The sequence below is a fragment of the Gymnodraco acuticeps genome, unplaced genomic scaffold (assembly GCF_902827175.1).
Source record: "Gymnodraco acuticeps unplaced genomic scaffold, fGymAcu1.1, whole genome shotgun sequence".
Classification (NCBI taxonomy): domain Eukaryota; kingdom Metazoa; phylum Chordata; class Actinopteri; order Perciformes; family Bathydraconidae; genus Gymnodraco; species Gymnodraco acuticeps.
The window spans coordinates 60,735-85,222 of NW_022990625.1; the positions used below are offsets into that span (position 1 = coordinate 60,735).

The 24,488-nt window shown below is 43.5% G+C and overlaps 1 protein-coding gene across 1 annotated transcript in view; it reads left to right on the forward strand.

Annotated features, from left to right (window-relative positions):
- Window positions 1-22,800, forward strand: part of gatad2b (GATA zinc finger domain containing 2B) — a 60,996-nt gene extending 38,196 nt beyond the window's left edge. The window contains 12 exon segments of the mRNA XM_034229160.1: window positions 6,432-6,812; window positions 7,881-8,010; window positions 8,523-8,654; window positions 9,260-9,295; window positions 9,297-9,389; window positions 10,431-10,598; window positions 14,561-14,912; window positions 15,488-15,690; window positions 15,825-15,935; window positions 16,447-16,592; window positions 16,594-16,649; window positions 17,590-22,800. Coding sequence (XP_034085051.1) covers window positions 6,433-6,812; window positions 7,881-8,010; window positions 8,523-8,654; window positions 9,260-9,295; window positions 9,297-9,389; window positions 10,431-10,598; window positions 14,561-14,912; window positions 15,488-15,690; window positions 15,825-15,935; window positions 16,447-16,592; window positions 16,594-16,649; window positions 17,590-17,726 — 1,944 coding nt within the window. The 5' untranslated portion in view covers window position 6,432 and the 3' untranslated portion in view covers window positions 17,727-22,800.
- The last annotated feature ends 1,688 nt before the right edge of the window (window positions 22,801-24,488 follow it).

Here is a 24,488-nt window from a genome sequence, read left to right on the forward strand (position 1 = left end):
GGATGCTGTCAGGTGATGGATGCTGTCAGGTGATGGATGCTGTCAGGTGATGGATGCTGTCAGGTGATGGATGCAGTCAGGTGATGGATGCGGTGATGGATGCAGTCAGGTGATGGATGCAGTCAGGTGATGGATGCAGTGATGGATGCAGTCAGGTGATGGATGCAGTGATGGATGCTGTCAGGTGATGGATGCAGTGATGGATGCTGTCAGGTGATGGATGCAGTGATGGATGCTGTCAGGTGATGGATGCAGTCAGGTGATGGATGCAGTCAGGTGATGGATGCAGTGATGGATGCTGTCAGGTGATGGATGCAGTCAGGTGATGGATGCAGTCAGGTGATGGATGCTGTCAGGTGATGGATGCTGTCAGGTGATGGATGCAGTGATGGATGCTGTCAGGTGTTGGATGCAGTGATGGATGATGTCAGGTGATGGATGCAGTCAGGTGATGGATGCAGTGATGGATGCTGTCAGGTGTTGGATGCAGTGATGGATGATGTCAGGTGATGGATGCAGTGATGGATGCTGTCAGGTGATGGATGCAGTGATGGATGCTGTCAGGTGATGGATGCAGTCAGGTGATGGATGCAGTCAGGTGATGGATGCAGTGATGGATGCTGTCAGGTGATGGATGCTGTCAGGTGATGGATGCTGTCAGGTGATGGATGCTGTCAGGTGATGGATGCAGTGATGGATGCTGTCAGGTGATGGATGCAGTGATGGATGCAGTCAGGTGATGGATGCAGTGATGGATGCTGTCAGGTGATGGATGCAGTGATGGATGCTGTCAGGTGATGGATGCAGTGATGGATGCTGTCAGGTGATGGATGCAGTCAGGTGATGGATGCAGTCAGGTGATGGATGCAGTGATGGATGCTGTCAGGTGATGGATGCAGTCAGGTGATGGATGCAGTCAGGTGATGGATGCTGTCAGGTGATGGATGCTGTCAGGTGATGGATGCAGTCAGGGATGGATGCAGTGGGGGGGGGGGGGGGGAAAAAATGCAGTGATGGATGCTGTCAGGTGATGGATGCAGGTGATGGATGCTGTCAGGTGATGGATGCTGTCAGGTGATGGATGCTGTCAGGTGATGGATGCAGTGATGGATGCTGTCAGGTGATGGATGCAGTGATGGATGCTGTCAGGTGATGGATGCAGTGATGGATGCTGTCAGGTGATGGATGCAGTCAGGTGATGGATGCAGTCAGGTGATGGATGCAGTGATGGATGCTGTCAGGTGATGGATGCAGTCAGGTGATGGATGCAGTCAGGTGATGGATGCTGTCAGGTGATGGATGCAGTCAGGTGATGGATGCTGTCAGGTGATGGATGCAGTGATGGATGCTGTCAGGTGATGGATGCTGTCAGGTGATGGATGCTGTCAGGTGATGGATGCTGTCAGGTGATGGATGCAGTCAGGTGATGGATGCTGTCAGGTGATGGATGCAGTGATGGATGCTGTCAGGTGATGGATGCAGTGATGGATGCAGTCAGGTGATGGATGCAGTGATGGATGCTGTCAGGTGATGGATGCTGTCAGGTGATGGATGCAGTGATGGATGCAGTCAGGTGATGGATGCAGTGATGGATGCTGTCAGGTGATGGATGCAGTGATGGATGCTGTCAGGTGATGGATGCAGTGATGGATGCTGTCAGGTGATGGATGCAGTGATGGATGCAGTGATGGATGCTGTCAGGTGATGGATGTTCTCAGGATGCAGTACACTATAAACCTAGATAACATACTTTAGTAGTTTTTTTTATTAACAGCTGATTTGAGTGATTGATGAATTGAGACTGTATGGAGGCATTAGTCCACCCTGAACTGCACCTAAAGGTTGTTGCTGCAGACACACCTCTTCTTGCTGCCATCTGATGGAGTTGTGCTCCACGCCTTGACTTCCTCTCCTGTGCAGCACAGTTTTGAGATTATGTGTTCATGTTTTTCTTCTGCTGCTTGCTTCGTACTGATTAGTTTTCTGTAGTCAACAATCTGCTCAACTGGTTGTTTTAAATGTGCTACACAAAGCTTGACTTAACTTCACTAAGCTAATGCTAATAAGACATGGCTTGTTGTTGTCCTTTTCAAATACAGACCCATACTAACACACACACACACACACACCCAGAGGCATCATACATTACACATGTCCAAGCTATTCTTAGCCGGCGGTGTTTAGCCCACTTCTGTCTGAATGAGCTGACCCTGTTTTCTGCCCTGATCCTGAGGTCAGGGGTTATATGAGGTGGTTTGATTTGAATGGAATGTATGATTCCCTCCTCTTCACAGTTTCAGGACAGTTCAGCTGCAGAGAAGACAAGCTAACATTCAGCAATGTGTTACTTGATCAATCCAGTATTTGGTTGGCAGCCAGTGGAGGTCCCAGAGGAAAGGGATGATGTGGTCAGAGCGACAGGTGGAAGTGACTAGCTGGGAGCAGAATTGTGTGCGTATTAAAGTTTCTTGAGAACATAAGCAGGTGAACCATAGAGAATGCTGGTGCAGTTATCAGGTCGGGATGGAATGACTGAATGGATGAGTTTTAGCAGCGGTGTGCGGCGGATAGGGGCGATGCTCTTTGATTGGAGGAAGGCCGTTTTGATGATCAGGCAAGACACCCCAGGTGAATAGGGTAATTTTTTTAACTTAAAGGTATCAGCTAGAAATTTCTCCAGTTAATTACTTACAATAAGGCAATTGTTTTTTGTATTACAAGTTCTCTGAAATAGCATGTTTAAATATGCAAATTACCCATTATTTCATTAAATATGCACATATTTTAAGTAACACATTTCAGGAATCGAAATCTGAACTTTGGATAAAGCCAGGTTCAAAATTCTTGTTTCATTTTGTAGTCATATTAGTATCTAAGGCTTTTACAGAAGGGATATTGGATATCTCTTTTTATCATTCCATAAATCAGAAAATACTGTCAACAGCCCTAAAATATCAATTTTCGCCATGTGTTTAGGTATACAATGTTGTATAATTCAGGCTATGAATTATATATGAACAAACCCTTCTGTAAAAGCCTTCATAATATTGATAGGAATATAACTGGAAGGTTTGGTGTCTCTACGTGCTACTGAAGTTGACATTTCGAACTGAGAGTAGGAGAAAAAACTCATTTTGAGAAAACAACCTTTAAAGATTGCAGTGAGGCGCTAGCTAAACCCTCCTGTTCTTTGGATGACAGCTTGCGCATCGACGCACTCCGTGAAGGTATTTCATGTTCGGGGTCATTTGTGTTTTGTATAACCTTGCTTCGTGCAAGTGACAATTGTTGTTGTCTTCTCTGTGAACGTTTTTTTCGCCGTTCTTTTGGCATTTTGAGATTTCAATTTCTAGCGGAAAGCTAACCAGGAAGTGTTTTAGCACATCACGTGACGCATCTGAACAAATCACGTTGTCAGAAATTGACACCAGCCAATGAGATTTCGTTTATTGGTTTAAGACCCCTTCGTACTTTCACGATTGGTTGCTGATACAAAGGAAATGACCATATTTGGATCTGATGAGATTGTGCAGGAGAGACGGAGCTTTCCAGCGATACCTCTGTTGACATGGTGCACACAGCGGTCGCGGTACTTTATGTTACGTTAGAATGCTAACTTTTGGTGAATTTAGGAGAAATCTACAGACGCAAATAGACAAACTATAGTAAAATAAACACTTAAATGTGTATTTTGTACGTTTTCCTTCCAAAAGCCTGAAAGAAAACATGTTATAGAATCAAAATAGCACAAAATCTCAAAATTGACCAGTACTTGAAAAACAATGTTTTTGCCTGCCATGTCTCGCCTTAAATGTCACATGTCATGCTTTTCCGGTTATTACCCGTCCCCTTGTGTGTTATGAAGGTTTTTATGCATGTAAACGGTGTGCAGAGTCAAAACCCTCAAAGTACACCATGTAGCGAGTAAAACTCTAACACAGAAAATACCTCCCCAAAACGCCTCATTGGAGATACGTCACTGTCCATTTGATTCTTCCGGGTACATCATGATGTCATGTCGTCCCCGGAAAGAAATTGACCAATCCGTGGAGCCGTTACGTTACGTCCGCGGAGCCGTTACGTTAAGTCCCCGCTGATTGGTCCAAATTGACCAATCCACGGACTTCCTCACACACTCAGTGCATGCAGCTCTGCTGATCTCTCCTCCCTGGCTGATAACAGACAGTTGGGATCGCGGCGAAATTCTCTCTGCAGACCCATTTTCACACCGTTTATCAACCTTTTTCTTACTCAATATCAAGCCACACTTATTGTTTTTACTTCGGCTGTGACTTTGTGTGTGCTCAGGGTGAGTTTGGCTGTGTTTCGCTGTGTATCGCTAAACAAGGAAATCACACCTCCACGGAGCTCAGCGCGATTCACAACGTCCCGACTGGTCCCGACCAATCGGAGCACACTGGGCTCACAGGGAGGGGGGGGCAAGAGCTGCAACGAGCCGTTTAGTGGAGAGAGTGAATACTGCTGAATACACATACTATACAGAGATGCTGTATGCGAAACCAATGTGAGTTTGGAACATTGAACAATGTAAACCTATTCTAGTAGACCTCAACAATGGAATTATGATCAGTGGAAATGGCCATGACATGTGACCTTTAATTTATGTAATTAATGTCGTTGAACAAAACGTGACATCTCTTCAGCTTGTGTTTACTACAGATCTTATCTAACTACAAACATGTTCAAGAAAATTGAAGGACCAGGAAGGGCTAAAATGCTGACTTATTTCCAGGTTTATGACTCATGTCTGCACCAGTCTTTGATAACAGCAAAAAGCAGATTCCTCAATTCTGTGTAGACATCCACAATAATGCAGACACTTAAAGCAGTAAGTCTGTTTTGGAGCATAACTGTACTTCAAAGTGATTAAACTCAGTACACAGCCATGGCTAAAATATGAGTAGCAGCAATACAAAAAAAACTAAGTGGCATAAGTAACATATTACGATATTGAGACATAGTAAAACAAATTGGGACATTTATAATGAATGTATGTTTTACACATGAAACTGATCATTGCTAAATACAATTGCCCAAAAATGATCTAAATTGCACATTGCAGGTTTATTGCACAAGATTGCAAGTTTGTATTGTTTGAGGGTATACCAGTCTATTTGCCAGCATACTGAACGCAGAAATGTTGAGTGTTATGTTAGAAATGTATAGTAGGGTCTCCAGCACATAGAAACTGCCGGATGCTAACCTGCATATGATGGGCAATTTGCACAATTAGCATAAGTTGTGCTAATTAGCATGAATGGCATTAAAGCCTAGGCAGAAAAGATGGCTTGGTTGATTTGGACAATCTTGGAGTGGTTTTGGTGTTATTGAGGATGCTGAATCCATTTCTGACATTTTCAGGAACAAAAATGGCAGTTTTAACCAGAAAGTGGCCATATTTTTTCTCCCAGTGAGCTGATTTTGATTACAAGGATGACTGTTGCGACCATTGGATATAGAGAGCACAACATTTAGATGATTATCTCTACTGTGGACAACTTTCTTAAAAATAAATAGGCAATCTGTCCAATCCTAAGGTCCAAATCGGCCAACATTTTTTTTGACTATTGTCCCCATATAGGGGGTCTTAAAAAGTATTAAAAGTTGATGAATCAATTTAGCGAAAATGAAGGCTATTAAAAAGTATTAAACGGCATTTTCCAAGGTATTGCATTTTGTAGCTTGTTTTCAATAAGTATATAAATGGTCCAAAGAGGTTGTATTCTACAGTCTGCCTGAATGTAGTCATGGCGTAGGTGTGTAGTGTGATTCTGTGTAGTTTATTGATGGCATCCCGTTGGGTTTGACGTCATCTGAACAGGACATCGCACTCTCACTGCGTGATAGCGCGAAGGTCCGTTTACGCCGGTTGTTAAACAACATCTTTATGGGGAAATGCAAGTCTGTGTCCAAATGGTTGGAAGATAAGGAGGAAGGACAATCAATGCTGTATATAGTCAATGTGAGGTGAAGTGTGTCGTCAAGGTAACCGGTTAAAACTCAAAGTGGCGATGAGGTCTTAAAATGTATGGAAAGGTATTACATTTGACTCCTGCATATACCCTCCCATAATATAATGGCAATTCATGCTAATTAATGCAACTTTAGCTAATGGTGCAAATTACCCAACATATTCAAGTTAGCATCCGGCAGTTTCTATGTGCTGTGGACCCTACTATACATTTATAACATAAAACTTAACTTCCGGGTTCACTATAGGACTCTATGAGCTGGTAGGTGACCCCTGTGTCCCTGCTGACCCTTGTGTCCCTGCTGACCCCTGTGTCCCTGCTGACCCCTGTGTCCCTGCTGACCCCTGTGTCCCTGCTGACCCCTGTGTCCCTGCTGACCCCTGTGTCCCTACTAACCCCTGTGTCCCTGCTAACCCCTGTGTCCCTGCTGACCTGCAGGATGGAGCGGATGTCTGAGGAGGCGCTGAGGCTCAACCTGCTGAAACGAGGCTTGGAGTCCCCTAGCGAGCGAGAGGAGGCTCTGGCCAAACGCCTCAAAATGGAGGGCCACGAGGCCATGGAGCGCCTCAAGATGCTGGCTCTACTCAAACGCAAAGACCTCGCTGACCTAGCAGCCCTGGAGGTCGGGGGGCCCCTGGGGGAAGGGAAGGGGCCCGGAGCCAGTAGCCTCCACCACCAGAGCCTCATGGGAGGCGCCTACGAGGAAAAGATGAACGGGAGTCTGAGGCTGACGGGCCACGGCAGCCATATTGGAGCCAGTAAGAACGGGAAGGAGAACATGATGGATGAGCCGGTGGACATGAGCGCTGGGAGGAGATGGTGAGGAGAACGTGTTCAAAGAACCAGAGAGCTGATAACAAGCATGGTGGCTCTGTGCTATTCAAATGTCACATCTGCTCTGCCAACACTAACTATGCCAACACTGGAACTGGAAAAATGTTTAAAGTTTTTTGAAGGCCAAATGTGTTGTTTGTAGATTAAGTGATGTGCACTTATTAAATAGGCATAGTATGTATTATGCCAGGGAGTCAGTAGAGACTGTGAGATTATTAAATAGAAGATAGCTTGATTGAAGCTAAATGTTTGGCTGGACTTGAGGGAACAACACAAGTCACTGAGAGGCTGAGGTCGGGCCTGGATGGCTTTGTATGATGCTGAGAATCAAACATGTGTTGAACAGATCTTAATTTGAATCATCAAAATATTAGACTATGCACAAAATGTATAATCAGAATAACCAAGCTTTTGAAAGTGGGCCATCAAAAAATACAGCGACACACTCACACAGGTTGGTTATGTTCACTATGAGTCACGCCCATATCCATGTGACCCAACTAATCCAACCAATTGTGATCACACAATAATACATTATGATATTATAAACAATGACCTACACCAAATCATCCAATGGACTATAATATATTGTGTGCATCTTTTGACACATTTCCCTAAAACCTCCCCCAGACAGAACTGAGGCCTCATTTATAGGGCCTTCTACCAACCCGCCCCGGCAATCAACAGGTCCCATAATTACTCCTGTATGCATGTCGGCTGTGTTCAAGTGTTTGTGAGCTGCTTTGGTTAAAAGTATTAGCTAAATGAAATGTAATGTGCTCAAATGTACACTCACAAAAATGGTTCACTCAAATAACGGTGTAACAAACATAACAAAGTGTGATAGACTAATCTATTTATCAGCTTTAATGAAGTAAAAAAGGCAATTCCTGATATAACGTAATGGAAGGTTGCCAACAGTGATGTTGAAGGCCTCCCTGACAGAGTGCAGTGCTCCTCACATCCTCTTCCCCCAGCAGGTCACATTCTGGGATTGAAAATGAACATTTCAGATGCTCCAGAAGTTGACGGACCTTTTTGTTGTTCCTGTAGCGAGGCTGAGCATGACAGACGGACTCCGTCTCCAGACGTCATCATCCTGTCAGACAATGAGGCGTCCAGTCCCAGAACAACGCCGCGCCCTGAGGAGCGCCTGCACCAGGCCAACCTGGACCTGTTCAAGGTACTGAACAGCAGCACTGTGAAGGCTCTTCACTGATCTGTATATTAAAGCATTAGTAAGAATTTTAAAACTATAGAGCACCAACAAACATTTCCTACACAGGGCTATCTCTGGCACATAACATGGGAAATCACGATTCATCAACGATGAAAAATATCAATAAGAAGAACAGTAGAAATGAAAGGGGCCCTATTCTGCTGATGTTCAGGAACTCCCTCTGCAGGAAACACAGGGATTGTAGTCTTTGCAGACCATTTACATGCGCTAAAACATATTAAACCCAACACATTACAGGAGAGGAAACACTCCCAAAAGCATAACAGGGCCCACAATAAACAGTGAGCATAAGATCCTCATCACAAATCACCCAGGAAATACATCATTCATTCAAATGAAGAAACATCTACTTTAACTCGTTTTTGATTGAAAGGTTTATCTTTCGCTCTCAGCTGCGTGTTAGCTAGGGTTAGCCATGTGGACACCATGTCTGACTGATGCTGTGTGTGTTCCAGGGGAAGACGGGGGAAGAGAGGCAGCAGATGATCAAGGCTCTGAGGGAGGAGCTGCGTCTGGAGGAGGCCCGCCTGGTGCTGCTCAAGAAGCTCCGGCAGAGTCAGATGCAGAAGGAGAACGTGGTGCAGAAGGTCAGTGCAGAGCTCACTCCAACATCCACCTGCTGTGGAGTGTGTTAACTCCTGCGTTTTGTTTGTTTTGAAACTATTTATTTTCCAATACACACAAATACATAGATACTGAAAATAAGAGAAAGAAAAACCTAAGCATACTACTCCACATTTACAGCCTTTCTTTTTCCTTGTCTACCGTCCATTTCTCCCAGCGCTGTTCACTGCCTCAGTCCTTAGACAGTAGGTCAGTCTTTTCATAGTCAATATCTCTTCTACAACGTCCAGCCTCTGACCCAGTCCAGGAGGCTCACTCTTTAAACAGGTCCTTGTGATGGCCTTTTTTATAGAGGTCTTCCTTTCCAATTATACTCCAGAATCACGCCCAGATACATAACCCTGGGGTCACAGGGAATCTCATCACCTTATATTCTCTTCCAGAGTCTGAGTAACTCTGAAAATGCCTGTACTTTTATACATGACCAGAAGATATGTGAATGATTGGGATTCAACTGCTGACTTGAGTTCTAATGTGTGCTTTAAGTTTACTGTAATATGATGAAGTTAAAGCTCAGACACACATAAGTTTGCAGGAATCCCCTGTTAACGCTGTCTGCTGTCCTCAGGTCCCCGTGGTGCAGAACGCTGCCTCCTCTGTGCAGGCCCCCCCCCATGCACAGCTCTCAGGGCCTGGGGAAGCTGCCTGTGAGGCCGGGCATGCACAACCCGGAGCCCCAGAACCTCCGCACGGCACAGGTCTGTCTGCCATACACGTTAACAACTATCAACCATGGACTGCATTTGTAGTTCTGCCTGCTGCTTCAACAACACATTAGTCCTGCTTGAATAAGGAGGGGAAATAAGCTCAAAGTAGAGGGTCACTCTAAGGTCAGTTTACGGCTCATGGTTAGTACTTCCTGGGTCAGTACACTTGTGTAGTAGAATGTCTTTAGTGTATCTGTAGGAGATAAGTTAAGTCTGAGTAAATGACTACAATATTTAGCAGTCTGGGTGTTAAGGAAAATATTCATTGTGGGAAATAAAGTAAGTGCTATCAGAGTCTGACCAATATTTGAATTTTCCATTCTTTTTCTAAATATGTCTCCTGTGAGTCTAAAATGAATTGAAATCCAATATTAAAATCACCAGTGGACTTTTGGTTAAGCTTGGTTTTAGAATAGACTTTGTCTCTTCAATATTGAACGACCAAGCACAAAACCAGGTAATCCTGGTCTGTGCTTGAGTGGCTCTTGATAAGTTGTTGAAAAAATCTTGAGGTGATTATTTTAGAGGGAGCTGTTGTCAAATATACAAGAACTAAGTTAATAATAAGAAAATGATGTGTAGGTGTGTGGTGTGTGTTGGTGTGTGGTGTGTGTTAGTTTGTGTGATGTGTGTGTGTGTGCTGTCGCTGTGTGTTGTAAGTGTTGTGTGTGTGGTAGTGTGTTGATGTGTGTGTGTGTGTGCTGTGTGTGTGTGTTGTGGTGTGTGTGTGTGTGTGTGTGTGTGTGTGTGTGTGTGTGTGTGTGTGTGTGTGGATGTGTGTGTGTGTGGTGTGTGTGTGTGTGTGTGTGTGTGTGTGTGTGTGTTGTGTGTGTGTGTGTGTGTGTGTGTGTGTGTGTGTGTGTGTGTGTGTGTGTGTGTGTGTGTGTGTGTGTGTGTGTGTGTGTGTGTGTGTGTGTGTGTGTGTGTGTGTGTGTGTGTGTGTGTGTGTGTGTGTGTTGGAAGAGGAGCAGGATATTGGTGTCTCCTGAACTGAGAGCCTTTCATGAACTCTCTGCTGTTTCCTCTCTCTAGGGTCACACGGTTATCAGGTCAGCAGCCAATGCTAACCTGCCCCCCATGCTGATGTCTCAGAGAGTGATAGCCCCCAACCCCTCCCAGCTGCAGGGCCAGAGACTGTCCTCTAAGCCCGGGATGTCCCGCTCCAGCTCCAGCATGGCCAATGCCGTCAGCTACCAGCAGGTAGGCCCCTCCATCACTGTGTGCTCTGTCTGCTGTGGACTACCAGCTAGTCATGGTTAAAACAATGTGTGATGATGATACTGTTTAACGGGATACGTTAGAAAATAGGATACGTTAAGCTTGTACTTAAATGTACATGTACATTATCACATCCTTAACTAGCATTAGTGCTGCTATGCTACACTAGCTGCCAAAGGTTTAAAATAAGATAAGATTGAATTTATTGATCCCAATTTGGGAAATGTTTGTCACAGCAGCATGTCAAAAAGGCTTTGCACTTAATGTGAACATGTTAAAGAATAGAGAATAAACAAACATAGAATAGAAGCATCTCAAATAACAAATAAAACCAAACTTCAAAGTAAAATATATATATATATATATATACATAATGACAGTGAAAGATATATATCTGCAGACTATCTGTCAAATATACACTATGAAGGGCCAAATACAGCTGCCACAAGATATGACCTGAATGCAGGGGCGGATCTTGACAAATATTCATGGGGTGGCAAGAGGGTGGCAGGAGATTTTGAGGGGTGGCATCCCCTGACAGAAGTATATGCTGATTTTAAATCGCAATCATATCAATCAATTAGGGATGTAACGGTACACGTACCCGTACTGAAATTATTCGGTACGGGCCCTTCGGTTCGGTACACGTGTGTACCGAACGAATATAGCGTTAAACGTAAAAAATTGAGAACATGAACAACTTTCTGGAAGTAATCTATATCATAGAGCGACCAAGTCATTTCATTGGACGAGAGGCATACTATGAGAGCTGGTCACAGGGATGCGTTCAAATGTAGTCAGTAATTTGAGGAACTGTCGAAATGGTGAACGCAGATAAAGTTGAGCTGAAAATCCTCCAGCATCATTGAAGTCTCCGGTTTGGGAACATTTTGGTTTCGCAGTTACGTACAAGGATGAAGGACAAAGACAGGTGGACCGAACCAAAGCTGTTTGTCGGCATTGTTCAACTAAAATTGGTTACGCGGCTGGCAATACATCACACTCATTTGAAAAGGCATCACCCGAATGTGAATATCACCGGTACCAAAAGAAAAAAGACTGAAGTGCAAACCCAACTCCCGCTAGCATGTAAGCCTCCACCACTCGCAGAGAGTTCAGACCGAGCCAAAGCTATTACAAACGCCAAGTATCCTTATGTTGCCATGTTAGCAAAGCGCTACCTGGCTGTATCTGCTACCACTGTCCCTAGAGAGGGTGTTCTCCACAGCAGGAGACATTGTTAGTGCCAGCAGATCTGCCCTTTCAGCAAGCAATGTGGACAAGTTCATCTTTCTTTAAACAACATGAAAATACAATGACAAGCAAGTCCTAATGTCAAGCTGGCTGCTTAGGTACTAGTACAGTTCAAATACAGATTATTTCAGCTCATCGAAATGCTGCACCTTAATGTTTATTTTACTATATTTTGTATTTATTTGAATACATTAGTCGCAGTTTAATAATAATTTAAAAATAATATTTAATGTTTTGTGATAATTTTTTCTGCTGTACTGAAAACGTACCGAACCGAACCGTGACCTAAAAACCGAGGTACGTACCGAACCGAAATGTTTGTGAACCGTTACACCCCTACAATCAATGTTAACTTGGAAAGCCACAATATTAATATTTTAACTCAATCACATAGGTGATATTATTGTGGCACATCAGTAAAGCCTTACAAGGTGGCAGACGTAATTTAATGAATTTTAACTGAATGAGTTTGTCTCACTCTTAGACCAGTAGGGGTACCAAATCTATGCAGACTGCTGCAATAAGTACATTAATTAACTGTCTCATCGATGTTTGTCTGAATGAATATGATACTATTAACAATCATATTATTCCTATCAGCTGTCAATCACTGTTAATAAATAGTAATAATAATAGATTTAATTTGTTAGCGTTTTTACAGGTGCTCAAAGACGCTTTACAGATATAGTGAAGAACTGTTATGATTCACATATTCATTTATTATTGAATAAACTATATTTTTTGGAGGAGTTAATGATGAATGTTCATCAAGATGCTTGCTCACCCTCCTTCAAATGTTAAAGACAAGTAATTATATCATTATTGATATACAGTTACAACCTTGACTTTACATCAGAAAGAACAAACACTAAAGAAGTGACTAACTGCATCAGTTAGGGTTAGAAAACGTGTATTCAGCTAAAACATAAACATCGCTGCAGTTATGATCCAGTGGAAGGTCCTTACCTACTGGCCTAGTTCAATCAAAGTGGTTACTTTCTGTTGGATGGGCAGTGTAGTTTTACACACCGTCTTATTTTACTTTCTCAGGACTTAAAACTGTTTTTTGGGGGCAGACCCCCTCAAAGAAAAAAATATATTCACGCATACAAGGTCATCATCTTAACAGTTTGTTATTCTCATCGAGTCATCCGTGAGCAGAGCATCAAGTTGGCACGTCTATTACAGCTGAATGCGGCGATTACTATTTTGTTCAGCAAAACGCCTCACAAACTTATTAAGATCAACAGCTGTAGTGCGTTTTGATTCAATGCTGAGTACAGCCAAACTGACAGTCTCTTCTCTGTCATTGTAGACCGCAACTACCTCATTCCTTCAGTGCTTGGGTCCGAATGCTTCTCGTTTTGCGCCGTCCCCCCGTTCAAGTGAATTCGCCACCAATCATATTTCCACTCTCGCGCCAGGACCGGGGGAGGGGTTACATGACGTGCATCTTGTGCTGCATTCACTTGCACTCGGACATTAGAGACTTTCTCTCATAAATGTCTGATGAGCCACAACTTTTCTTTCAAAACAAAGATGCCAACTGGGGTGGCAGCTGGGGTGGCAAGGCTATTGTTTAGGGTGGCAGTTGCCACCCCATGCCACCCCGGTAGATCCGCCCCTGCCTGAATGTATACACATGCTGCTTTTGGATTGAACGATTTTAAGGGTGAATAAAGAGCTGCCCTGATTTCCAGGGTTGTAGGTGTGCTATTGCTAGTTAGCTTTACACTGTGATCTGTTGCTTTAACGTTAGCTGCTATCAATCTATTTGTTTGAACTTGTTTTTGACTGTGATTTATATGCTTTACAGTTAGCTTAAATCTTTAACTGATTAGCTTCTTAGTTTAATATCCTGGAAATATCTATCAAGCAAATATAGGGGACCCTTCTATCATCTTCCCTCTGAGAGATATGTTGTCTGAGAGTGTAGTGAGTGAGGGTCTTGGCTCCTGCTCCGGGAGCTTGAATCATTATTCGGCCTTAATAGAAAGCTAAGAACTAGTTGAACAAATCCATTTAGAGGTAGAACACCATCACTGTCCGCAGCATGACATCCAGTCATAAATCATGTACAAATAATAACACATACATGTCTAGTTGCCAGCACTGTTAGAAATGTATAGTAGGGTCCCCAGCATAGAAACTGCCGGATGCTAACTTCCATATGTTGGGCAATTTGGACCATTAGTATAATGTATGTTAATTAGCATTAATAACCATTATAGCCTATGTGGACAATAGTTAGATGTCTTGGCTGATTTTGACAATTTTGGAGTGGTTTTGGAGGTTATTGAGGATGTGTAGTCCATTTCAGACCTTTTCAGGATATAAATGGCAGTTTTAACCAGAAATTATTTGTACTCCCAGTGGACTGACTCTCAACTTAAACTAATGGTCCAAATTGCCCAACATATGCAGGTTAGCATCCAGCAGTTTCTATGTGGGACCGTACTATACATTTCCGACATAAAACTATGAGGTACTGAACATCTCACGGTTCACGATAGGACTCTATGAGCTGGAAACTACACTATACAGTAGATGAGAACTCTAAAGGGCAACTTGTAGCCACAACCTGAACCTGAGCGAGGCCAGGAGAATGTATTTACTGTGTCAGCTGGTGACAGAAGGGTAAAGTGTGGCTCTCCTCTGCTTAGCATCAGAGAATGTGTGTCTCCCTGCAGGCCAGCCAGCAGGTGGCAGCCTCCCAGCGCTCAGGCTCCAGTGCCATGTACATGAACCTGGCCCACATGCAGGCAGCGGCAGCAGCCGGGGGGGGTATGGGTGGGGCTTCGGCCGTCAGCCCCTCCACCATGTCCAGCTCGGCGGGCGGAGTCAGCTCCATCGCAGACCAGGCCAGCAGCCAGGCGGCTGCCAAGCTGGCCCTGAGGAAGCAGCTGGAGAAGACCCTGCTGGAGATCCCCCCACCCAAACCCCCCGCCCCGCTGCTCCACTTCCTGCCCTCTGCCGCCAACAGCGAGTTCATCTACATGGTGGGGCTGGAGGAGGTGGTGCAGAGTGTGCTCGACAGTCAGGGTAAGCAGCTCCTCTTCACCTTCAAGCACTGGAAGATAGTTTGTTCATGTCTTCCATAACCCTTCAAGTGATTAAGGGTCAAATCTGACCAGCTTACTACTTTCATCAATACAAATAAATATTGTGTTTCACATCTGATAGCCTCAAGGCCTCATGATATCCTCCACAGTAGGCATTTGAACATTTTGAGTGGTTTAGTCAACTTTGTAACATCTATGGTGTTCCCAGTCAAAGATGACCTCTATAGAAGATGAATAGGTAACCCTAGATGATGTTCATCCATCAGATAGTATACACACACACACACACACACATCTACAACCATGTTACATTTGGAATACATTTTCAGTGTGTATTCTTTGTATATTCCCTGCAGTTATTCATGTTAACCTAATTCTGAGACATTGTTTACAGCTTAAAAGGGTTTTAAATAACATTTATTTGGTGATGTTTAATTGTTGTTGTGTTAATGTAAGAGCAGTTAAAACAGAGCGGTAAAATACCTAGAGAACCAAAGTAAGGGGGGAGAAATGAACCTGAAGATGAATGTGATGTTAGCGTATTGCTGCTCTCAGGTAAACTCAGAGGCACGCTGGGCCGGATGGAGCCGTTCTTCTGCGCCCAGTGCAGAACCGACTTCACCCCCCACTGGAAGCAGGAGAAGAGCGGGCGGATCCTGTGTGAGCAGTGCATGACCTCCAACCAGAAGAAGGCTCTGAAGGCGGAGCACACCAACCGGCTGAAGAACGCCTTTGTGAAGGCCCTGCAGCAGGAGCAGGTCAGCACTACACCACCACACTACACGTGGTGTGGTGGTGATGACACCACACCACCACACTAAACCACCACACGTCTGTATTCTCACTCTGAGCTGTCTGTATTAATGTGTGTTCTTCTCGTGGCCCCCATCAGGAGATAGAGCAGAGGCTGCAGCAGCAGGCCGCCCTCTCCCCCAGCTCGGCCCCCACCGGCCCCAACGCCTCTAAGACTGACTCCATGATCCGACACCATGCACTCCGCCAGGTACACTGCAGCGCTCCCCCCCACCCTCCACCTGCCTCCAGCCTGCACTGTGCTGTAGTATTCAGGAGAGGCTTGATTTGGAACTCACCCAGTGTTCCATGTGTTCTGTAATAATTGTGGCTAATTACAATTATATCCATTTAAATTGGTTAATCTATTAATTATTTTTTCATTTAATTCACATTTGAGTTGTCTATTAGATATGACTGCTGCTTAAAAGACCATGATTTCAGACATGATTTTATTAGGAGGATTAATAGCTGGTAAAAATGAATTCCTAAAGATATAAACAGAGAAACGCACTGTAAGCTTGTTTTAAGCTGTTAGAAGCAAATATCTGCTATTCAAAGACCATATGCAGTACTGCAGTGCACCACTGTGTGGCAGTGATGGTGAAGTTGTTCTATTTTATTAAATTCATCGACTACATACATGTACTTGTTCTAAAGTAAAAGTGATTATTTTACATAAACATATAGAAAAATATGACAAACTTGTGTTGTGTCCCCAGGCCCCCCAGCCCCAGGCCTCCATGCAGAGAGGCCTGTCTAACTCAGCGCGGGGCGTCCTGTCTAACTTCGCCCAGGCCTCCCAGCTGTCTGTGGCCAGCAGCCTCATGGGGATGACCAGCGGCAAGCACTGTGGCAGCGGGGGGGGGCAGCGGCAGCAACAGGATGCAGCACGACAGCCGCCGGCAGATCTACAACATCCCAGGTACTGCTGCTGTCTGTGTCTGTGCACTTGACGTTACTTATGTTGGTTAAATATGCATCTCAGACATTGATTACAACAACTGTAGGTAACGTATGTATGTTTGTATCGGCAACCTGAGCCAAACACCAACCTGTTTCAAGAATATAAAGCGGCTCATTACAAATCTGTGATATGATGTATGTGAAAGTTTAACTGGAGGAATGTGACTCCTGAAGTTGCTGTAAATGAAGATGTCTCACTCAGAGTAGACATCAGCCGCAGAGAGCAAACAAACACAGCTTTCACTAAGTCCTCTCAATTAGTTGCTGGAAGATTTCATGTTAATGAGATCTTAGTACACATCTGATATGATATGTTTTATACAGCGCTCTTTTAAAGATTCATTAACAGTGACTTTGATACTAAGTTGATGCCAAAATTCTGTCCCGTTTACGTGTGCAAATCTGAAAGGAAATAACAAATGATCTCAGTACTGCGGGGCTGTGTTATCTGAAGCGCAGGTTTCCTTCACCGCCCCCTCTCCCTTACAATACGCACACGTTTGACTATTGGCCCGTTCTGGAAACACAACGTTTGTTCCTCATAATGCTAAATTGTAAACAAGACAAATCTGTGATGAAATGAGCAGAAGAAGCTAATGTTAGCTGTTAGCGGCTACTCGTTTACAAAGGTTATTTCTGCTGTTTGTAAATAATAGTGTGTGTGTGTGTGTGTGTGTGTGTGTGTGTGTGTGTGTGTGTGTGTGTGTGTGTGTGTGTGTGTGTGTGTGTGTGTGTGTGTGTGTGTGTGTGTGTGTGTGTGTGTGTGTGTGTGTGTGTGTGTGTGTGTGTGTGTGTGTGTGTGTGTGTGTGTGTGTGTGTGTGTGTGTGTGTGTGTGTGTGTGTGTGTGTGTGTGTGTGTGTGTGTGTGTGTGTGTGTGTGTGTGTGTGTGTGTCCACAGGGTTAAATATCGCCTATCTGAACCCCGCGGCGGTGGGGGCCCATAAGAGCTCCAGCTTAGCGGACCGGCAGAGAGAGTACCTGTTGGACATGATCCCCCCTCGATCCATATCGCAGTCCATCAGCGGACAGAAATGAGCCCATCTGAAGCCCCCCCCATCCTGCCCTCCTACCCCATACTGAAGCACTCCCAGATCGACCACCACCCCCCATCGCATGCAGTGCCTGTCCGTGTGCCTACCTTGAACCAACCCATGAAACCCACGAGTCGGACAAAGACACTAAACTGTCGGTGCATCTCAGATGTTCTTCTTATAGTACAGCTCTTCTTCTTCGTCAGCGTTGTTTAACAATTATAATTCCCATTATTATCGCTGTTGGTAGCCCTATTATTATTATACCTGCAACTACCACGTTTGCTTCAGTTTACTCATTATGCTTTTTCTTTTATACGTGTTCGCTCCGTTTTTGATTCCCTCTTTACTTTGGGCAGTGACAGGAACTCACCGTAGAGCTTAGGATTAAGACGTGGTTATTGCTAGTAACAGAAGATCAACAGGGTGCATTCTGGTTGCTATGCAACATAAAGTTTAACAGCTTTGTAAAAAGTGTTAGCTCTTTAACTTGGAGAAACAAAGTTTATAATACTGATGGGAACAAACAGACGGGGGCCGAGCACCCCCACTCTCCCCTGGTGAAAGGGCCAGTTTCAGGATCTGTGACCACCGACAGCTGACAAGCTCGATTCACTCCCCCTGAGTCGGGGGATCTGGAACCCACAGGAGGGGCCCATGTGCACTGAAGAGAAGATCAGTCCCCATCAGAGGCTCATCAGGGGACTCTTCCTGTCAGCCCCTCCCCCGCAGATCACCTGGTGGATGTAGGTGTAGTCTGTCATGAGCACTGACACCCTGCAGAGAGCTCATCCTGGAGGATCATCTGAAGCCCCCAAGTGTTCACAGGGAAGTGTCCACTCAGAGAAAGGCAGTCCATCTCACTTCCTGCTCCCCCGCCCCCACCCTTTGGTTATCCAGTATGCACAGACTGAACCCTTTTTACCCCTAAGCTCCTTTTTGGCGTCATATGTTCTTTAAATGAACTCAAGTCTGAAGGTGGAGGCACATTTCCTGCATCCAAACCACAGATTCTCTACCTGGAACCTAAAGTCTGGGTCCTATTCTTCTTATATTTTAGTTTTCGGATTGTTGGCCCCTCCACCCAACTTTCCTTCTCTTTTTTTTTTTTGCTTAGTTTTTTTTGTTAGTTTGTTTGTTTGTTTGTTTTGCGGCGTCTCCTAATGACATGGTGGCGTACCTGAGAGGTGTTAGCCACCGGAGACGATAATAATCATCAAAGCTAAAAACAGAAACTATTGTATGGATAATGTATAGATACCTAGCTTCAGAGGGAGAAAATAAACGATGTGGATTATATCTTTTATGGGAGAGACATGATCAATCATTGTGTGCATGCTCTGCACACGAGTCGCCTCACTCCAGAGGAGCACTTTGCATATTTCCAATTGGAAAAACATTTTTTTTAAAGGAGGTAAAGAATGTTACAATTGAGAGTGGCTAGAGTCTGGATGCTGGCTGATGGCCGACCAGAGGTGTGTGAAGATTGTGGGTTGCATCACGGTGTGTTTTATGGGATGATGAATGATCCTTTGCCAGTGTTGATCTCTGTTAATGTTGAACCTCAAGTGTCGGTTTCCAAATCCTGAAAAAAAATCCACTTTAAGTAAATGTATTGTCCGTTCAATCAGTGGGACACAACTAGACGCAACAACACCCCCTTTACATGAGTCGTGTCCCCATGGATATCTCTCCTCAGATACTGGCTGGTGGTCACATGGGCACAGCATGGACGCTCTTCCCTGATCTCAAATCTGTTCCAATTTGCACATTTCATTCATGAACTGGTAAACCTGTTCTGTAAATGTTTTATTTAGACTCAGTTTCATTAACATTTCCCCCAAAAAAGCATGGATTATTACAGGAGGAAAGTGCTTTAGACCTCTCCTCCATTGACTGAACAGACACACTACCCTTGTGAAAAGCGTTGTAACAACAGTGCAGGGTTCTGAAACATTTCATTCTAATAATTGATCATCTGCTAAATCTATAAATCTAGATGTCTGACAAAAACTGTTCAGTGATTTATTGTTCACCTATGGAACGTTCAATCCATGTCGACCCCCCCGGGCTGATGCATGTACAGGTCACACTGACATGAGAGCAACACTGCAGAGGAAACGCTGGCCAACACGTCCTCTGGCAGCCATGTTGGATTCATCCGTTCTAAATGTTTTTCTCAGATTCTGTGCAGTAAGTGTGTGTGAATGGAACAATCAGCAGTTACTTTGTATTCGATGGATGTCTAACCATGTTTGGTTGCGTCGCACTCAGTTAGTTCATTCTGGAATCTTTCACTTTCATCCTCTGCAAAGTGTTGTGCAGACTCTCACTTTGTCAGGTCAAACTCCTGCAAACTGGAGACATTCTCATCAGCCCCAGCTGTTCGCTGTCTGCAGTGTTAGCATGCTCACATGCTAAACTCAGATTGAAACATGGTTAGCAATAGTGACTACCTACCTTGTTATTGTCGTTGTTAGCTTGTAAGTATGCTGACATTAGCATTTAGCACAATGCACTGCTGTGCTAAGTAGCTAAAGCTACACAGCTAGCACGGCTGTAGTCTCTGGTTGTGTTAAAGCTTGTTCGGCTGAATGGCAAGCAATGCAAAAACTGAAGCTAAAAAACAAGAGAAGTTGAGGTGGCAGGTTAAAACCTTTTTCTAAAAGTATCACATATTTAAAATGTATTGAAAAATAAACTATAGCACTTCACAGGGAAGAGCTAGCTTATAATTTACAATAGTGGAAGCTAGCTGTGTTAAATTAGTGCTCCAGTTAGCTAAACTAGCTAACACAGCCTCTCTTCTTTTCATTGCTCAGTGTTATTTTATATTTGTTTCTGTCCATGTACTAAAATTCAGTTTGTATCTGCACTTCAGGTTAAAAGTAAACGACTAACATTTTAAGCGACATTTTCGTTTTAACAATAAAATTGTTCTTTGTTAGTTGATGTGTTGTTGCTAACGCAGAAGCAGCATACTATCTATTTGAGCCTCTTTTCAAAGTTTAGTAAATCAATGGTAAAACAGAAAGGTCTGGCTAGCTTCTAAAGGCTTCTCTCAGCACTTCTCTTCCTGACCCAATGCTGTGCCACAGCATACAGCATACACACAGCATACAGTCTCTGATAGTGTTGCCATGACTATATGTAACAATTATCAGTCCACATCGTGTGCGTGTGTGTGTGTGTGTGTGTGTGTGTGTGTGTGTGTGTGTGTGTGTGTGTGTGTGTGTGTGTGGTGTGTGTGTGTGTGTGTGTGTGTGTGTGTGTGTGTGTGTGTGTGTGTGTGTGTGTGTGTGTGTGTGTGTGTGTCATCAGACCATCCCATGATAAACAGCCAGTGAAATGGAAGACTTGAAACTACCTAGGGTGTAAACTAAGTGTACACTTGGAAAACATCATTTGTGCTAATTCTATTAAAAAAAGAAAACATGAATCAATAATCCTTTTGGTGGAACAGTAGACATTGGATGTAGAGATATATTTTCATGAGTTTTAAATGTCTTGGATACATTTTTTACTGCCACACAATTTGATTTTAGCCATGGTTTTTCCATGCGTCTCCTTCTGCTGCCAAGCTTGAGAAAAAGCTCCTGTCTCTGACTCTGTTGCAGATGCGCCCACACTCTTTGTATCCGGATTTCAGATTCTTTCTTGAAATCTAAATTTGAAGTCATTCTTTTTCTGACGTCTCAATTCTGTTTTCTTTCTATTGCAGTTTAAAAAATAAACAAATGTATTGACTATGAAATAAATGACACGATATTTGCTAGGTTTGAAGTAATAATGACTTATTGTACATAAGCATTTTCTCCTCCCTTGTTCTGAAAAAAGAAATTAAATGGTTGTATATTGTGTAGAAAAGCAAACAAAAAGCCATGAATATTGTGAAGCTTGTCATTTCGTTTTGTGATCACTGTGTATTATTGTGTAACAATGTGCAAAATGTTTGGGATTCTTTCCCCTCCGCTTCTTGGAGCTCTCCCTGGATGCATTCACCTCGGCGGGGGCTAGCTAGCGTTAGCAGGGGGGTGCACTGGTTCAGACAGAGCGGCTCACATCACACCTGTGAACATCTGATCTCTTCTCTTGGAGCATGGAAACTGGAAATAACTTTGAAGAATGGTTTCCTGCCCATCAGATGATTCATTGTGTTGGATTACATGGAGCCCTCATGACTTTAGCGTCTCATTAAACCACGTCTGCTGACCCCTTTGTCCACATGACCATATTCTATGAAGTGGACCGGTTACAATCACAGCGTGGAAAGATGATGTTTAAAAAGTCAGTTTTCCAGAAATCAGTTTGTCTCATACACACTTTTTCTGTGACCGGGACATTTGTTCTGAAAAATGTTTTAATAAAGTTCTTTAAATGCTGTGAGCAGATATCTTACAAGCTGAACAAATAAAATCATAAAAGGTTTAGTTAGGACGTACCCTCCAGTTCTAGTGGGGGCTAGAGCATGGGCAAAAACATATACATAATTCCACATGTCAGTGACCTGATGATGTACAAAGATAACCTGTTCACACTTTTCATAGGGGTTTAAATGCTATCAGCGCCCGGGGGAACCTTGTTTTGGCGGAATAAATCCATTTGATACAGAGTCGCTTAGTATTCCATCCAGTAGACCTGAGGACAGCTGCTTCTGAACCAGTGATCACTTCCTGCCGACCTCAGCGTACCCCACATGCGCTCCTCTGCTGCCGGGCTTTTTACTTCTATTAGTTGTTGTTGCTAATGCAGGGAAACATTTAATTTCTCAATCAGTTTTATCAATTTTCAGTTGACTTTTTGTATAATGTGGGATCTGCAGAAACAGATGATGAAACCAACCGGAAACTAATTGAAGTCCTTTTTTCGTTTTGCTTACATCAATCCTGACCTTTTGCACATACTTGATATTTAACGGTCTTCAAAAAAGTAAAAGAAAATAATGCTGTTTGAATACTGCCAGTTGATTGACAATTATGCATTGATTGAAAAAATAAGCTAATTTTGGAGGAAATAACTTTGTAATATTTATCTCTTGCAAGCTATGTTTAATAAAGGTTGAAACAATTTGCTTCCAAGTGTGACTTCCTATTCCTGGTTTTGTGACGGAAAGAAACTCTTTGTTTCAGTGGCGAGCCGTGACTTTTATACCTAGTCCCTCTGACAGCTTTGACATTACTCTCTCGTTGAGTTACCCTAGCTGGCCCTCTGTGAATTTATAGCTGGACCACCAATCAGCTCCTATCTTCACAGTAACTCGCAGAGACGGCCAATGGAGCTTCTTTCATTTAACCCTTCACATTCCAACAAAAACTGAACAGGCATATTCGAAGGATTTATTTATTTGGGAATGTTATTTTAAGTACAATGAAATCAAACTTTTTTGGTAAAACTAATTAAAAAAATATATATTTATTTTTTATCTTTTTAAATATTATTTTGTAGAATATCTTAGGCCCTCAGAGAGGGCCCTGACGGCTCGCCACTGCTTTATTTTATAATGACATGTGGGAGCCATTTTGAAGCAGGTGTAGGAGCATGCCTCCACCAGCAGGTGGCCTAACACTCTACAATCATTTGATTACTAACTTTGTGTTAGAAATATGGCACCATAAATTCAAAATGGCAGAGGGAAGACCAAATACCTCAGAAACCATTTTTGAATCCTTTTATTTTTCAAAAAACAAGACGGGTAAAAAGTATACATTTTTTTAACTAAAACACATGTAAAAAATACTTTTCCCTGATTTTAATAATATTTTTCTTGTCAGTTTTTGTGGATGTTGTGCAAGACATAGGTTTATCATTTATCTAATTCCCCTCCTCAACTCCTATCCTCGTGACTTAGTCCCGCCCACAGGAGATGCGAGTCGAGGAGAGAGGAGGCGAAGCAGCAGGCGTTTAGAGAAATAGAGAGGCGAAGTCACGCCCATCTACTTCCGGTCCATGGGACCCCGGAAGCGAAAAATTATACATTGAATTCAATGGAGAGAGAAAACGTATCTTTTGATCCCGTTTGAATTGTGCCACGAACTACACATATGATGTTTGTCAATCTTAAACAATCATTTCCATGTCAAAAAAGTCACATTTTGTCGTAAAACTGTTGAAATATAAGACTATGAAAAATACGCGACTACAAATCCCAAATCCCATTCTGGGTCGCGTAAGTGATGTCACCGGCGATAATGCTCCAAGTGGTTGGTTCACTTTTACAAGATACCTGTGTGCTTTGTACCAGGTTGTAATCACAAAAGTGATCATACCACTTGCTCGTTCTATCGCTTCCCGTCTGATGAAAGGACCAGGAGTCGCTGGATCAGACATATCAGGTCATATCATAGGTAATATACATGTTGTGCATGGAACCAGTGCTGGAATTGGGCCGGTACTCACCGGTACGCAGTACCGGCACTTCTGGTTCTGACCCATGGAGTACCGGCACTTCTTGCTCAGTACCGGCATGCTGGCGGTACTCCGGTACTCATGCACCGTGCCAGTACTCAACACTCTCCCGCCGTTCTTATTATACATCCATATATATATATATACAGCCGCCCGGTACTCAGTAGATGCGTCATGAGGTGCCGAACGGACATTCTCATCGCTCTAACCGCTGGAGTTTCACAGCGGCTGTCAGCTGTTTACTCCTGTCATTCAAACAGAACGTGCAGGAGAGGGGGCGGGGCTTATCTTCTCCATGTAAATACTGTGGTGGAAACGACTATGTCAAAATTAACCTATTTGACCATGATTTAATAGTAAT